General features: G+C 43.1%; 1 protein-coding gene across 1 annotated transcript in view; it reads right to left on the bottom strand.

Moving 5' to 3' along the window:
* Positions 1-773: 773 nt before the first annotated feature.
* LOC132834512 (equilibrative nucleobase transporter 1-like) overlaps positions 774-17,973 on the bottom strand; it is a 36,098-nt gene continuing 18,898 nt past the window's right edge. Inside the window, exons 7-13 of the mRNA XM_060853436.1 lie at positions 16,064-16,263; positions 12,517-12,684; positions 10,150-10,233; positions 9,598-9,621; positions 6,255-6,441; positions 3,254-3,377; positions 774-935 (exon numbers count right to left, since the gene is read on the bottom strand). Of these exons, the coding sequence (XP_060709419.1) occupies positions 774-935; positions 3,254-3,377; positions 6,255-6,441; positions 9,598-9,621; positions 10,150-10,233; positions 12,517-12,684; positions 16,064-16,263 (949 nt within the window). The remainder of the gene's footprint in view (positions 936-3,253; positions 3,378-6,254; positions 6,442-9,597; positions 9,622-10,149; positions 10,234-12,516; positions 12,685-16,063; positions 16,264-17,973) is intronic.

The raw sequence follows: 17,973 nt of genomic DNA on the forward strand, positions 1-17,973 counted from the left end.
GGTGGGGGGGGTTAGTTGCAGAGAGGTTTGTGAAGGAAGGGGAATAAGGAAGAGGGAGAATAGTGAGAGGTAACTACAAGGGATAAGAGAGAAAGAGAAATAACAGTGGAAGGAGAGAGTAGAGGGGCATTGGTATTGGGTGATCCCCAGACTAAACAAAAACAAACATTTCAAAATGGATAACACTGTTTATTAATTACTGAACGGCTTAAATACAATCTATAACAGAATAGTGCAACTCCTGATATAATCAGAATCGAAAGGTTTTGTCATTGATACTTTCAAATAAATGATTGGCTTGGCATAGGTTTCATTCTGTACTTTACTTCACATCCAAACTTCACAACCACCTTGTCACAAGCAGTCTTACCCCCCACCATGTGAAGACTCAACCTCCACATCGTCACCTCATCCACCTAACCCCTCTGCACTGCACACCACACCTCTGTGAGTTCCCAGGCTCCACTTTCCTCCCAAAGCCCTCCTTGTCTACATCCAAACTGCAGCCCTCAGCCTGCACAGCCTTACCCTACTAAATTCAAACCACACCCACAGGCACATATTGATTCTCACATGTGCACACAGACACACATACATACACACACACACAGAAATAAACATACTATCACATATACATAGAGATTCACACAGGGACAACAGATACACACACACAGTCACACACATACACATACTGTCACACAGATACACACAGACTGATGTACAAACATAGACAGATAGATCGACACACACATAATGGGTAACGGGCGAGCAGCTTAGACATCTGTGTCCTTCGTCAGCTCATCTCCCTGTATTTTGACCCCAGCTTGGGGATTCTGTTTTGTTCTGCTTTGTTGGAGTTCCTGTCGCCAGTGCAGGTACAGGTTTAAGGGATGTGTGTAGGTTAGGATTACCAGAACGATGAATCCAATGTTCACCTGCATCAAAATGGAGAGAAAAGTTCACAACAATGAGAGTATCCCAATGCATTCAATCTCGATCTTCCTTTCCTGAAACAATAGAAAGATGCAGTGTAGGAGAACGCCATCTTTTCCCATGTATTTTTCCTGCAGTTTCCAAAAGGAAATCCGATTTGTTCCAATCACTGCTAGGTTTTACTTTCTATCATTTCAATCTATTTGCTTTGAGCTGGAATGGCAGTGTACATAATGGTTAGCACTGCTACCTCGCAGCATCAGGGACCTGGGTTCAATTAACCCTTCCATGACTGATTGAGTGGAGTTTACAAGTTCTCTCTGTGTCTGTGTAGGTTTCCTCTGGGTGCTCCAGTCTCCTCCTATGGTCCAAAGATGTGCAGTTCAGTTGGATTGGCCATGAAAAATTGCCCATAGTGTGCAGGCTAGGTGGGCTAGCCATGGGAAATGTAAGTACATAGGTTGGGTGGTGGTTGGTCTGGGTTGGATTCTCTTTGGAGGATCGGTGTTGACTTGATGGACTGAATGGCCTCTTTATGCACTGTAGTGATTCAGTGTGAGATGATATTGAACCTGTGTCGCATATTAGTTCAAATAATGTACTCAGGAAGACAATGTGCTATTTCATCTCTTAATTCTTCCTTATGCTTGCTTAATCATCAACCTGTCTTTTCCGAAAGTCATTGAGGACTACAACACAAAGAAGACTCTTCGGCCCATCAAATCTGTGCAAGTCAAAACCAACCACCTAACTATTCCAATCCCATTTCCTATCACTTGGCCCATAGCCTTATCTACCTCTGCATCGCAAGTGCATATCTAATTACCTCTTCAGTGTGATGAGTGTTTCTGCCTCTCCCACCATTAAGGCAGTGGGTGCCACATTCTCACCACTCTCTGGGTGAAAAACATTTCCTCCCATCCCCTTTAAAACCCTTGACCCTTTACATTAAATCCATGCCCTGGGTCATTGATCCCTCTGTCAAAGGGAAATATTTCTGCCCTATCTTTGCACCTCATTATTTTATCCATCAAAATCATGTCCCCTCTCTGTCTTATCTGCTCTTAGGAAGACAGCCCCAGTCTGCCCAAACTCTCGTAATAACTGAGACTCTCCTGCCCAGATAACATCCTGGTAAATTTCTTGTTCTCTGTTCTATTGACAAGTTGTATTTGTTTCTCTTGTTTGCCTGTGCTTAATATTACGATGATTTAAGTGGATTCTTCTGTGAAGGTTATTTGCCTCCGGAAAACAACCCCAGATCTCCTGCCTGACCCAGACTGAAATCCTTTGTCTACAGAATTCTTGTAAATCTTTGCAGTTTCCTTTGTATAGCAGTCATTATCTTCCTAAATTAAACACAAAATTCAAGTGTCATAAATGAGTAATTTACATTGAGCACAGCTGCTGTCTTCTAATTCTGGGTCTCAGTATTATATTCCTTTTAGAGGTCCGGACGGATAACAAAGAGGGTGTGAGATCAGCTACACATCGGTCTTCACCTTTTGGAAACTAGAAGAGACTTCTCGTTCAATTCTATTTTGAAATAGTGGCGTCAGAGACACTCTACTCATTCCCCTCCTCACTTTATTTATCTTTGCATCTCCCTCTTTCTTTCTCTCTCTCTTTCTCACTCTTTCGTGCCCTCGCTCTCTCTTTGGGATTTCTGCCCTTCCCCTTCTCGCTATCCAACCTCACTCCTCAGTCTCTTTCTCATTCCTATTTCCCTCTTCCTCCTTTCATGCTTTCCACTTCCAAATCCCTTTTTCTCACCTCTCACTCCTTCATCATTTCAACATTCTCTCTCTCCTGATCTCCCTCGATTTTCTCTTATTGCCTCATTCTCTCTCCCTGTGCTCTCTTCGTTCCTCCCCCTTTCTCTTCTCTGTCCCTCTGTCTCCCTTCACTCTCTCCTCTCTCTCCCATTTCCAAACCTATTCTTTCTTTCTATGTCCTCGCTCTCTCAATCAACTCTATACACCCTATCTCTCTCTCTCTCTCTCTCCCCGTCAACTCTTGTCTCTCTCCTCCCCATATTCTTCACTCCTCTCTCCCTCTACTCTCACCTCCTCTCAATTTCTCTCACTCTACATTCTCTAGTTCAAATCTCGATCTTTTCTTCTGTTCCATCTCTCCTCTTTTTCTCCATCTTGTGTCTTCCCGCACTCTCTGTGCCTTCCCCATCTTCTGTGACACGCCCTCACACTCCAAGTCTGATACTTCAGAACATGCCTCATATGTGTTTCATATTTGACCCTTGGCTTTTTCAGGAATATTCACAGAGGGGATCTGAAAATCCTGATTGGTGGCACACACTCACAAAGAGAGGGTTATTATTCAAGGGTCCCTGGATCAGTGCGAAGCAAGGGTACTGAAGCAGCGAAATAAATGCTGAGAGAGTCTGTCCCACGCCATAGATTTTCCCGAAATGACAGGAAGGGTACCTGAAGGGAACAAGAAAGAACAGGAATGAAGGAAACGAATCAGAGAATGACATTAAGCAAGATGTTCACTATCAGCCTGCCATAGAATCATGAAGACTTCTAGCACCTAAAGCTCTTTTGCCTTTCAAATCAGCACTGGTCAAAAACCACCAGCTACCTATTCTAATCCCATTTCCCAGCACTTTCACCCATTGGTTTGTTTGCCTTGGCATGTGCACATCTAAATCCTTCTTCAATGTGATGAGGGTTTCTGCCTCTCCCACCTTTACAGGCAGCAAGTTCCACATTCCCACCCCATCCTCTGAATGAAGGAAATTTCCCTGCATTTCCTCTAAACCTCCTGCTCCCTCACTTGAAATCTGTTCCCTCTGTTTATTGATCCTTCTGTCAAGGGGGAATAGTTTCTTCCTGTCGACACTAGCTATGCCCCTCATGATTTTATACACCTCAATTCTGTCCCCCTTCACTCTCCTCTGTTCCAAGGAATACAATCCCAATCTGTCCAACCTTTCTCCATAACTGAAACTCTTCAGCCAAAGCGCCATCCTGGTTAAACTCCCCTTTCCAGTGCAATCAGGGACAGGTACATTTAGCTGAGCATTATTTTCACGCAAACTGCCAACCACACCTTTTAAGTCATTTGGTTACTAAAACATTTACATTGTCGTCAGTTTATCTGGCATCCCATGCTTGTATTTGCACAATAGCCCAAAAACTTACATTTCACAATAAATTTTATTACCATATCCCTCTCTGGCTAAAACATTGCTTTATATTTCGATCAACTATTCAAGGGACCGTGGGTTCAAGCGATTTTTCAAGTAGAGGCTTCTTGCATAGATTATACTGTTGGGATTCTAAGCAATCAACTCATCTTGTAGAATCCCTAGAGTGTGGAAGCAACCTTTGTTTCGTACCCCCCCCCCCCCACCCCCCCACCCCTTAGTTGACCTCGAGTTGAGCATCTTGCAAACACATTGTTGAGGATCCACAATCACATTGACGCCAAGTAAGGGTAGAATGGCTTCCTTCCCGTCCTGTTTGTTTCCACAATATCCGATGATGGCTCTCAGTGTCACTATCACTGAGACAACATTTCAAAATCAGATTCTTTGATTCACTTAATGCACCTTTAATGGGCATCAGTTGGCAGGTACAAGGTCTATTGCCAGTCACTCATTGTCTTTAAGATGGTGATGGGGTCTACTTTTTTAATCCATGGTACGCCTCGTGATGGGGTAAAGGTCAAGCCACCATACACGGGCTGGGTCCTTCGTTACTGCGAGGTGATTGATTGTGAGGGTCAGCAAGCCTCAGGTGAGTGGAGAATTTGCAAAGGCAAGACCTTCATGGTAACCTCAGTTGTACGGGAATTTAACTCATGCTTTGGCGCCATTGCACACCAGCCATGATACACTGGCAGTAGATTCATGGATTCACACAGATGTACAACATGGAAACAGACCCTTCAGTCCAACTCGTCCATGCCGACCTGATATCCCAACCCAACTAGCTCCACCTGTCAGCACCCGGTCCGTATCCCTCCAAACCCTTCCTATTCATATACCCATCCAGATGCTTTTTAACTATTGCAATTGTACCAGCCTCCACCACTTCCTCTGGCAGCTCATTCCATACACGTACCACCCTTTGAGTGAAAAAGTTGACACTTAGGCCTCTTTTACATCTTTCCCATCTCATCCTAAACCTATGCCATCTAGTTCTGGAATAACGACTTTGTTTATTTATCTTATCCATGCCCTTCATGATTTTATACACTTCTATAAGGTCACCCCACAGCCTCCAACGCTCCAGGAAAAAACAGCCCCAGCCTCTCTCTGTAACTCAAATCATCCAAACCTGGCAACATCCTTGTAAATCTTTTCGGAACCCTTTCAAGTCTCACGGCATTTTTCAGATGGGCAGGAGACCAGAATTGTATGCAACATTCCAACAGCGGCCTAACCAATGTCCTGTACAGCTGCAACATGACCTCCCAACCCCTGTAAACAATACTCTGAACAATAAAGGAAAGTCTATCAAACGGCTTCTTCATTATTCCATCTACCTACTATTAGGAAGGAAGGTTTTTGGGATTTGACAGGAATAGTGAACTTGTGGGTGATGCTCCAATGCGTCTGCTGATCATTTCCATTGTGCTGACAGAGTTGACTGGTTTGGAACGTGTTGGTAAAGGAGCATTGGTGAGTTAGAGAAGTATGCATTACAAAGGTGCCAGATGGGGCACAAGTTCACGCTCCCTTCCTCGCCCTGATGGTGCCAAGGATCTAGAGCGTTGGCGGAGTGGCATGGGCCCAGAGAAATGGAGAAGATGACTAGTCAGCTGACATTACCACTGCACCATCTTAACCACGTCATTCCCAATCACAGACCGAACCGGCTGGGAGGCATTTTTTGTGTTATTTGCTCATTGGAGATGGCCATTGCTGGATAACCATTTATTTCCCATCCATAGTTGGTCCTGAGAACGTGGTGGCAAGCTACTGCTGTAGCCCAGATGGTGTAGGCTGAACAATTGGTACAACTGAAGGGCTTGCTGGGCCATTTTAGACAACAGTTGAGAGTCAATCGCCTGTGGGGCCTCATGGATGCCTTCCCTGAAGGGCGTTAGTCAGCCAATTTTGTTTTCCTGACATTCGACAATTTTTTTATGGTCATTGGGAGATCTTTAATTCCAGGCTTATTTTTATTGAATTCAAATTCTGCCATCTGCCACGGCAGGATTCGAACCTGGGTCCTCAGAATATTACATGAGTTTCTGGATCGGTAGTCAGATGACAATGCCACGAGGCCATTGCCTCCCCATTGTTACTCGGAAAGAAAGATTTCCCACCAAATAATGGAGGCTAGACTTACACAATGCTGATGAATGCAGCATCTCCCCCGTATAGGAAGGAATGGTTGATCACTTGTAGGATAAAGGACACATACTGAACCTCCAGGATGGGAATAGTTGCCGATATCGAGAACAGGACACACTGAGTTATGGTGATAATGAGGGAAACCACAGCTGACCTCATGCCAGCCAATCGCTTTGAAACAACTGAATCTGACAAAGAAAGAGAGCAAGGCTGGTTAGATAGAAAGACTTATAATCACAGCCAGAACTAGGATGGACTTGAGTCAAGGGAGGTGTGGGTGGGGGGTCGGTGAGGGGAGGAAGGGAATTAGCATCAGTGACTTAGATGCACCAAAGATGTCTGACGATTTACCAAAATTAAGAACTGACCCTGCATCCATTGCTATTTGTGGATGAGAGTTCCAAACCTCTACTAGTCATTGTGTGTAGAAGTGCTTCCGAACATCTCCCCTGAATGATCTGTCACTAATTCTCAGACTCATTTTACAATTTACAACCAAAGGAAATCGTTCACCTTTATTTACTCTGTTAATAGCTTCAAACTGCACTCGATCATCCCTTACATTTCTAAGTCCTAGAGAAAGCAGACAAAATGTGTGTCATCTCTTTTCATCCCTGGAGTTCAGGCATAATTCTTATAAACCTACGTTGTACACCCTCCAAGGCCAATACATCCTGCCTGAGGTGTAATTCCTAAATCTGCTGACAGTACACAAGCGGGTTCGAACCAGGATTTTGCATAACTGCAGCATAATTTCTGCATCCTTATACTCAAATCCTCCAGATTTAAGGGCCAGAGGGAAAGTTGCGGGATGAAGTGGATCTTAAAAATAAACAGACGGAACGAGCAGAAGAGTGTGAGAAGGGATCAAAATGAAGATGATATCTTAGAAACATTCCCCCCCCCCCCCCGCAATTTTGTGAGAGATGAATACCTGCATGCGGTTTGCCTGACTCTGCCTATGTGGCTATGCACATCGTTAGGTACTTTTTGAATGGGGAAAGGCTTCAGAAATCTGAAGCTCAAAGGGACTTGTTGGTGCAAGTTCACGTTTTCCTTCAGGTTAACGTGCTGGTTCGGTTGGTAGTTAGGAAGGCAAATTCAATGTTAGCGTTCATTTCAGAGAGGGTTGGGTACTAGAGCAGAGATGTGTTGTTGAGTCTGTTTAACGTCAGGCTGTATTTGGAATATTGTGAGTAGTTCTGGGCACATATCTAAGGAAGAGTGTATGGACATTTGGTCCAGTGCATGTTGACAAGAATGATCCTGGGGATTAAATGTTTGTCATTTGAGAAGCAATTGAGGACTCGAGAACAGTACCCAATGGAGTTCAGATGGATGAATGGAAATCCAATTGAAATGTGCCGAACGCTGAAAAACCTCGATAGAATGGACATGGAGAAAAAAGTTTCCATTATTAGGGAGACAAGGGCCCCAGGAAACAGCTTCAGGGTAAAGGGAAGTGAGATGAGAAGGAATTCATTGTCAGAGAAAGGATGTGGAAGCAGAGTCATTGAGTGTATTTAAGATATATAGGTTCTTGATTTGTTAGGTGATCAAAGGTTATGGGCAGAAGGCAGGAGAATGGGTTAAAAAACATATCAGCGACGATTGAATGGCAGAGCAGGGTTGAGGGGACGAATGGCCTCACTCTCCTTCTATACCTTATGGACTTACAGAGACAGCGGAGGGAATCAGTGGACAGAAGCAGTAAACCGAGGGAGTGATCTCAATGAGCAGCCCCCATTTCTCAAAGTTCCCTGAGTTTCCAGTTACCCACGACGTCTACCCACCCTCTTGTTCCCTGGCCAACATCTCTTTCTCAGGCTTGCTGCAGTGTTCCAGCGAAGCTCAGCATAATCTGGAAGAACAACATCCCATTTTCCGCTTGTGGACCCTGTAGCCTTTAGGACTCAACATCAAGTTCAATAATGTTAAAGCCTGAAAAGCTTCCTCCATGTCCACCTCCGAACAGCCCAGGTCCTGTCATGGCATGTGCTTTTTTCAGCATTAGCACTCATTCATAGCCCCAATTCCCACCTATCCAAGCCTCGTTTCTTCTCTGGCTTACTATCTTCCATCCCTTTTCAATTCAGCAGTTCGTGTCTCTCTTTCTGGGCTCTGTATTCACCTATTCATGTTTTCCTCCATCCCCTTCCCTGTCAGCAGCATAAACACAGTCTTTTCCGATCTGCTGTCAGACCTAAAAAGGGTCACTAGTCCCCAAATGTTCACTGTTCTTTGTCACCACGGACTTGTCCATCTCTCTCTGTATTTGTGTCTGAGGGATCTATGTCCATCTCTGAGGCTGGGAGCTGTTTTAATTGTGACTGACAGAGCGCCCAGTATTGGGAATGTGATTTCGTGTTTGATTCCAGATCACCTGAGACAGAAAATGTTCACAACTAGATTAACCTGAGAGTAAGGTTGGGAAGAATGGGGTTTGGGGGAACGGGGGAGCCAAGGGATCTCAAGTGTCATTCGATGATGCTGAAAGAGCTCAATGGACTATTTGAGAGCAAGGGAGGCTAAAGATGAGAAATGGACTTACTGGGGTCGGGGGCAGAAATGCTCAATACCCACAATTGAATCACACAAAGTACCAGCAGATCACATCTGGATATCCTGAAATAGAAAGAATTTCTTTTTCCCATGTCAAGGGCCTCTGACTCTGTAAGATCAGAGCTCTGTCATGTGAGTTATAGAGAGATAAAGACCAATGACCGTACAATCTGAAAGCTAGACAAGCAGGAGGCTGAAAAAAACACAGCAAGTCAGGCATCATAAGGTGGTGGAGAAGTTGACACTTCAGATGTAACTCTTCTTCAGGACTGGGGGTGGGGTAAGGGCAGTTGGTAGAAACAGTGAAGGGGCAGAAAGTTCACATGCAGGAGACTTGAAGCTCTGAAGGAGCTCTGTGTTAGCCTCAGATTTCCTGAGAAAGGACAGCACTTCAGAACACGTCCATGGATTGTTTTAATCTGAGGGTGGGGGTGAGGTGAGGCTGGATCTGGATAAAACGTCTGTCAGACCACAGCTGGAGTATTGTGCGCAGCTCTGGAATCCACATTATAGGATGGATGTGATCACACTAGAGAGGATGCAGAAGATTTGCCAGGATCAGGAGGAGGATGTTAGGAGAGGATGCAAAGAAAAACTTTTTTAAACGCGGAAAGTGGTGGACATCTGGAATGCTCTGCCTGTAAGTGTAATAGAGACACAAACACTTATCACATCGATGAAGTATTCAGATGTAAACTTGCAATGTGAAGTTGTACAAGGTCATGGGATGTGCTTGGAGATGTCATTCAGGAACTGTTTCATCTTGGCACGGATACAATGGTCAAAGGGCCTTTTTCTGTTCTGCAGACCTCTGTGGATGTAACCTTTTTATATATCTAGTGCCTGCGACTGTGTGGAAAGTCAGTAATCATAACTTGATTACCTGAAATTTTATCAATTGAACCTGTACAGAGATACCAGCACAGCCCTCCTGGCCCAGAGCTAAGGACACTGCCATGGTTCCACAAGGGTTCTCTCGATTAGGAAAATATGAGAATTGCTGATGCTGGAGCTCAGAGTCGAGAGTATAGTGCTGGGAAAGCACAGCAGGTCAGACAGCATCCAAGGAGCAGGAGAATCAATGTTTCGGGCATAAGCCCAAGGGCTGATGCCCGAAATGTCAGCTCTCTCGATCAATCGAGACTGAGAGGATACTCAATCTTGAAGCCTGGCCATTCATGCATTGGCTCTATTCAAAGAGTGTTCAATTTGCTCATCAGGATTATGCAAGACTGGTTGAAATATGAGTGTTCCTGACGTCGCGAAGGGACTCCTTGGTGATTTCCATTTACCTGAAATAGCTTCGGAGGTTTTGTCTGTTTGTTGAAGCCAGTCCATCACTATCCCATTCCAGGGAGCACAGAAAAATCCACAGATCTGTGTGAGGGCGAATGCATTTGTATACTTGCTCACTAGGGATGTAGGTAGAAAGAGAGAGAGAGAGAGAGAGAGAGAGAGAGAGAATTGGAAGGAGGGAACAAAGGGAGATATGAAGTGAGCCAGAGAGTGTGTTAAAAAGCAGAGAAGCAAATAAACAAACAAAGAATTACAATCAAATACAACTTAAATATTTCCTAACACATTTATCTAAGCATTTTTTCCTGACATGCAGAATGGAAACTGTGGGTGTTGCAGAAACTCAACAGGTCTGGGAGCTTCTGTGGAGAGAGAAAGCAGAATAAACATTTTGAATCCAGGCTGAAGAAGGGTCACGTGAATTGAAAACATTAACTCTATTTCTCTCTCCACTGACGCTGCCAGACCTGCTGCGTTTCTCCAGCAATTTATGTTTTTGTTTCTGATTTTCTGCATGCATTGTTCTTTGTGTGTGTGTGTGTTTCCCGCTCCCGATATGTGGATTTGTGGCATAGAGACATTTTGTATCGGACGACTGGTCTGATTAAAAAATGGAAAGTAATTTTTAATTGTCAATTTATTTATTCCAGTTTAATTGGCATTTAGCATGTGGATTGTCCTGATCTGGGGTTGGGACGCAGATCCCATTGAGGAAAAGGTCACCAGATTTTGATGAGGTTTGGGATCCACATGTCATGATGAATTTAGACGCAGATATCTATACAGGCCCAGTACAGTCTGGGAGCTGAGTATCAGTATTGTTTGGAATGGAAGTCTCAATGTGTATAAGCTAATATTTGTAAATGAGTGTACTGATGATTTCAAGTTATATCCTACATCAACCATCTTCTTAAAACAAATCAAACCCACCTTGAGATGGCAAACTGAACGTGAACCCTCTAAATTCACTCCCATGTGTGGATTAGGTGTTATCCTTTGTATGACGATGTATGCCCCAGTTTGTACCATAATTCAAATCCCAATGTGCATCCAGGTATTCATCTGGTAGCCTATCTAATCTATCTCTCCCACACTCTCACATCTTACTCTTCTTTCGCTCTGCATTCTGTCTCATTCTCTCCCCCACTGTCATCCTTCTACCATTTCAGCCCCACCTATTCTTAAATTAAAAGGCTCCCCATTAATTTGCAGATGTGATTGCTCTCCTCTTCTGTGAAGGAATTGGATTGTTATTTGGGAGGCACTGCATTGAATCAAAAGGGGACCAATGGGCCGTGGAGTGGCAGATGGAGTTTAATTTAGGTAAATGTGACGTGCTACATTTTGGAAAGGTAAATCAGGGCAGGACTTATACGCTTAATGGTAAGGTCCTGAGAAGAGATGCTGAACAAAGAGATTTTGGAATGCAGATTCATTGTTCCTTGACAGTTGAGTTTCAGGTAGATAGGACAGTGAAGAAAGCGTTTGGTCAGAGCATTGAGCATAGGTGTTGGGAGGTCATGTTGCAGCTGTACAGGACATTGGTTAGACCACTTTTGGAATATTGCATGCAATTCTGGTCTCCCTGCTATCGGAAGGATGTTGCTAAAATTGAAATAATTCAGAAAAAAGATTTATTGGAGCGTTTGAGCTATTGGGAGAGGCTGAATAGGCAGGGGTTGTTTTCCCTGGAGTGTCAGAGACCGAGGGATGACCTTTTAGAGGTTTATAATGTCATAATGGTCTTGGATACGGTAAATAGCCAAGATCTTTTTCTCCACGGTAGTGGATTCCAGAATCAGAAGGCATAGGTTTAGAGTGAGAGGGGAAAGATTTAAAGGGACCTAAAGAATAATGTTTTCACGCAGAAAGTGGAGTGTGTTTGGAATGAGCTGCCAAAGGAAGTGGTGGAGGCTGGAACAATTAGAACATTTAAAAGGCATATGAATGGGTATGCAAATAGGAATGCTTTAGAGGATTATGGGCCAAGTCCTGGCAAATGGAACTAGATTAATGTAGGAAAATGGGTCAGCTCGGATGAGTTGGACTGAAGGGTCTGTTTCCATGCTGTACAGCTCTATGAATCTACTTGTGGAGCAATGTCATGCAGAGATATGAACCAAAGGTAGTGGATTGCCATGAGATTATAAAGCAGCTGGTCACATGATGGGTGGAATGACCTCTTTGCGCACATGAGTGATTCTGTGATTCTCTTCTCTGTTCTCTGTCATGCAATTGCAAACTATTCAAGTTCTCCCATTATTTCCATCTCGGCCCAAACTCTCTGGCTCCACCTCAACCTAGCCATCTCTCCTTTTCTTGTTTCCTTGCTCAGTCTTCCTATTTTTCCCTCCTCTCCAACCTGGGCCATTGATCGCTGACGTGACTCGACGCCTTACCCTCCGTGGTATCACCATGAGACATCAGCATGAGCATGGGGTTCAGGGTGCCGATGAACAAGTAGTGTCGGAGCTGCAGGACGGAAATCCACATCAGGTGAGTGGCAAACAGTCTGGAGAAGATGCAACTTTTGAACGAGCGGACTTTATCCATCTTCACATTGATCCCTGCAGGGTGGGGGTGGGGAGGGGAGGGTTGGTGTAGAAAGCTAGAGCGTCAAACATGCCAGAAATTACTCTGGAAAGAAAATGTGGCAGCTCTAAGGGACTCCAAGAAGTACTGAGATCAGTAGGTTTCCTTTCCCTTTGCAGCAACACAAAAGGCCATTCATTTGACCTGTCAGACCTAATCCAGATCAGGGAGGAGAGCCAGGGAACTGAGATCGGGGAGGGCAAACACAAATTGCTGAGCTAATGTAATGCAGTTTGTTACAGCAGACATGCAGACAAAGGTAAAAGGACTGACCCTGCTTTAGAAAACTCTACTTCAAGCCTGGTGACAATATTGTTACCTCTTCTAAACACACCTTCTGAAGGTACACAACCTTCGAGAGTCTCAGGGCTTGATTTATGAGAACAAAGTTAAAAAAAATCACACAATGCCAGTGTATAGTCCAACAGCTTTATTTGGAAGCACTGGCTTTCGGAGCACTGCTCCTTCAAACCATTTGGTGAATGCTAGTGTTTTCAAATTGACTTGTTGAACTATAACGTGGTGTGTGATTTTTAACCTTTTACACCCCATTCCAGCACAGGCACCTCCAAATGATGATGAGAACAATACCTGGTCATGAATTTGAAGGTATGTACTGTACTCTTAAGAGATAATGAATGCTGTTTTGCACTGAGAGCTGTCATATGATTAACTAGAAGTCCCAGAGTGTACTGGAAAATTTAAAATATGTAACATTTGGGCGTGAAATTGATACCTGAGTTGGTTGCTGTTTTGACAACAACTCGAATTTAATGAATCAGTTTAAATTATATCCCAGGATACTTAAACCAAATCGAGTTTGAATTTATTGTTTTTCCAATATTTAATCAATGAATGATACGATATTTGGGGTATAAAAAAGGCAGGCACTCTGAAAGTGAGGCAGTGTAACTGCCATCAAGAGAGACTGCCATTCAAAGACATTGAGTTTTTAAAAGAAGTAACAAAGAGGATTGATGATGGCAGAGTGGTAGATGAAAGATGTTCCACAAAGTTTCCCATGGGAGACTGGTTAGCAAGATTAGATCTCATGGAGAACAGGGAGAACTAGCCATTTGGATACAGAAGTGTTGGAGGGTGTGGGGGTGGGGTAGGGGGCTTGTATTTTAGGCAGGAGGCCTGTGACCAGTGAAGTGCCACAAGGTAGGTGCTGGATCCAATACTTTTCAACATTTATGTAAATGATTTTGATATGAGAATAAGAAGGATAGTTACTAAGTTTGCAGATGACACCAAAACTGGAGGTGTAGTGAACAGAGAAGAAGGTTACCTTAGATAACAATGGGATATTGATCAAATCAAACAATGAGCTGCCAAGTGGCAGAAGGTGTTTAATTTGGATAAATGCATTTTGGAAAGCAAATCTTAGCAGGCCTTACACACTTAATGGTAAGGTCCTAGGGAGTGCTGCTGAACAAAGAGGTCTTGGAGTGCAGGTTCATAACTCTTTGAAAGTAGAGTTGCATATAGATAGGAGAGTGAAGAAAGCGTTTGGTATGCTTTCTTTTATTGATTAGTGTATTGAGTACAGGAGTTGGGAGGTCATGTTATGGTTGTGGAGCATATTGATTAGGCTGCTGTTGGAATATTGTGTCCAATTCTGGTCTCCTTCCTATGGGAAAGCGTTGTGAAACTTAAAAGGGTTCAGAAAAGATTTACAAGGATGTTGCGAGGGTTGGAGAATTTGAGCAATTGAAAGATGTTGAATAGACCAGGGCTGTTTTCCTTGAAGTATTGGAGTCTTAGGGGTGACCTTATAGAGGTTTATAATGTAATGAGGGACATGGATAGGAGAAGTAGACAGAACGAAAGGGCATAGTGAGAAGGGAAAGATATAAAACAGATCTCAAAGGAAACTTTTTCACATTGAGGGTGGTAAGTGCATGGAATGTGCTGCCAGAGGAAGTGGTGGAGGCAAGTCCGATTGCAACAATTAAAAGGCATCTGGATGGCTATGCGAATAGGAAGGGTTTGGTGGGATATGGGCTGGGTTCTGGCAGGTGGGAGTAGATTTGGTTGCGATAACTGGTCGGCATGGACGAGTTGGACCGAAGGTTTTGTGTCCATGCTGTACATCTCTATGACTGTGACTCTACAAAGTTACTTTTTCATATGAAGCATCTTCACAGTAAAAGAAAAGAGACGATTCCGGGAGATACTTGAGACAAAAGCCTCTGTGTGGTTTTGAAATTAAGTTGATGTAACTTTGATGTTTTTTTTATTGGACCAGTATATTAGTACAGAATTGGAGGCAGATAATAACAGTTAAATGAAATGGGACTTAAAGTTGTAAATAGTTGTTGTTTGATGTTCAATTTTATAACTAAGGAATAAATTGATATTATGTTCTTTAAATATTGATATTTGGGAGTTTACTGTCACTCATATTTTAACAGATTACGAGGTGAGGTGAGCTTTTCTGAGTGTTACATTTAATTAATGAAAGGGTTCACTGATGTGTTGTAACAATATCTACTCCAAAGTTAACTAACAGCAGAGATCGTCCAAACTCAGATTGTGATGCCTGGACTTTACCATCTCGAAAGGTAATTAATTAATTTTCTCAAAATATGAAGCAGAATGAGATAAAGCACGATGTCTGCTGATTGAGTAATATGGAGCTGCAGAGAGCAGAGTCTAGAAATTAAATCTGAAATTCCAGCTCTTAATAAGGAATAATTTATCTATATTTAGCTGTCATGTTGACCATGAACCCAAGTAAACATTGAACAGTTTTGAGTCTAATAGGTTCCTTATGGATATGATTGACAAATGAGTAGGATTGATGTCATTTCAAATACTATACATTTCGCAACGCGACTCACTGGAGTTTAGAGAGTTGATCTCATTGAGAGATGTAGGATTTTTGAGGAGTTCGACAGACCAAATGTAGAGAGAATGTTTCTCCTCATGGGAGAGTCTAGAACTATAAGACATAATCTCAGAATAAAGTGACAGCAATTTAAGACAGAAATTATTCTCTCAGAGGGTTGGGAGCCTTTGGAACTCCCTGCAACAGAGAGCTCGGGGAGTAGAGTCCTTACGCATTTTTCAGACTGAGACAGATAGTTTTATGATCAGTCAGGGCATCAAGCACTACCGAACGAGATTAGGAAAGTGGACATGAGAAATGTCAGATCTGCCATGATCCTAGCAAATGCAGAACAGGGTCGAAGGGCTGAATGGCTTGGGGAAGGGGAGTTAAAGGAGGGACAGAAAGTAAAGCAGAAGAAAGTGGAAGGGGGTAATGACAGGTGTAAGAAAAGAGAGAAGTTATGTAAAGACGAGGGAGTTTGGAGGCGAATGGGATGGAGAGGAAGAAGGCATTCGCACCTGTTGAGGGTTTGGTTTGGATATTAAAGTGATCAGTCGGCTCCATCTTTTCCTCTTTCTCTTCCACCTCCCACTGTTTGTTTTCGGGTCTCTTGTCCATTTCTACGTCTGCCTCATTTTCTACACGCAAAGGCTTCATCTGCCTTACAGTCTCCTCTTCACAGGACGATGAGTCTGACCCAAATCTCTTGCAGGTGATTCTGCCCAGTCAAAGCAGAAAGTTTCTCATTAAACACGAGGTGCAAGGATAACCAAAAAGACGAGATATTGCTTTAACATGATGTAATATTTACGATCATTACTAAATGCAAATCAGAACAGAAATATTCAAGAGATTATCGACTGGAGCTAAGTGAACTCCTTCTAGCTGCATTCCATTTCGGTGATAATATTTCATCGAACCCTGCAGTAATCATATCTAACACTTACTATTTGGATCCAAAAGGAATTATCTACATTTCATCTAATGTTTTATTTAATAACCTTCACTCACAGAAGCACTGAGGGGAGGATCCATGGATCCACAAATCCTTCGTAGATTGTGCCATCCAGACATAAGAAGCCAGTTGCATCCTAAGTGTTTGAAATGATTTTGTACAACCTTCCTGTTCTTTTTTTTTTCCTCGATGAAATTCACGCGTTCTTGGGCTTTTCCACACACTCTCTTTTTGCAAAACTGTTACTGACAAAATTGAATTAATTTAATCATAGACTGCTGAATACTGTGAAAAGCTTTGGTCCACTTATCAAAAGCAATAAAGATTGGAGCAGGAGGCACCCTAAAGATGCTTCACTGGGCTGATCTTATGTATGAAGGGATTGTATTAGTGCAACTGTCTTATGGGGAGAGGTTGAATAGTTTCATAAGTTCAGAAGATATCGGAGCAGATTTAGAGCATTCGGCCCATCAAGTCTGCTTCACAATTTGATCATGGCTGATATGCTCCTGCCCACCCCCCCCCCACCCCCACCCCTATTTCCTGCCTTCTCCCCATATCCCTTCAACCCATTACCAATAAAAAAAACTGTCCAAATTCTTTTAAAATTCACTCACCACATTTTGAGGTAGTGAATTCCAAAGATCGAAAACCCTCCAGGAGAAATAGTTTCTCCTCAACTCTGTACAAAATTTGCTACCTCTTCTCCTTAGACTCTGGCCCCTCGTCCTAGAATGCTCCACAACTGGAAGCATCCACCCCACGTCCTTTTTATCCAAACCTTTTATCATCTTGAATACCTCAACTTCATCTCCCCTCAGTTTTCAAAATTCCAGAGAGCACGGGCCTAGACAGTTCTTCATACGACAAACCCCTCATCTCTGGGATTAATCTAGTGAACCTCCTCTGAACAGTCTTCGATGTCACTACATCTTTCCTCAAATAATGGGACCAAACTGCACACGACACTGCAAGTGTTATCTTTGCAATGCCTTGTATTGTGGCAACAATACTTCTTCTTTACCTTTATATTCTATTCCTTTAGCTATAAAAGTCAGCATTCCATTCGCAATGTAGGACCTGTTCTCTTTGACTTTTACAAGAATGAGAGGCACCCTTATTGAAATGCTTATGATTCTCAGTGTGATTCTTGGGTCAATGTGAATATGTTATTTTCTTTCATTTGAGAGTCTAAGACCAGAGGGCATAATCTCAGACTGCATATTTAAAACAGAGATGAAGAGGAATTTCTTCTCTCAGAGAGTGGGGAATCAGTGGTATTCTTAACCACAAAAGTTGGGTCATTAAGCATACTCAAGGCTGACAGAGATTTTATTAATTAAGGGTAAGGGAAATGGAAAGGGAAGTGGAGTTGAGAATTATGAGATCAGCTGATGTCTTGCTGAATGGCAGAGCAGACCTGATTGGCTGAATGCCTACTGCTGCTTTTATGTTCTTAACTATCCCCCTCCT

The sequence above is a fragment of the Hemiscyllium ocellatum genome, chromosome 40 (assembly GCF_020745735.1).
Source record: "Hemiscyllium ocellatum isolate sHemOce1 chromosome 40, sHemOce1.pat.X.cur, whole genome shotgun sequence".
Lineage (NCBI taxonomy): Eukaryota > Metazoa > Chordata > Chondrichthyes > Orectolobiformes > Hemiscylliidae > Hemiscyllium > Hemiscyllium ocellatum.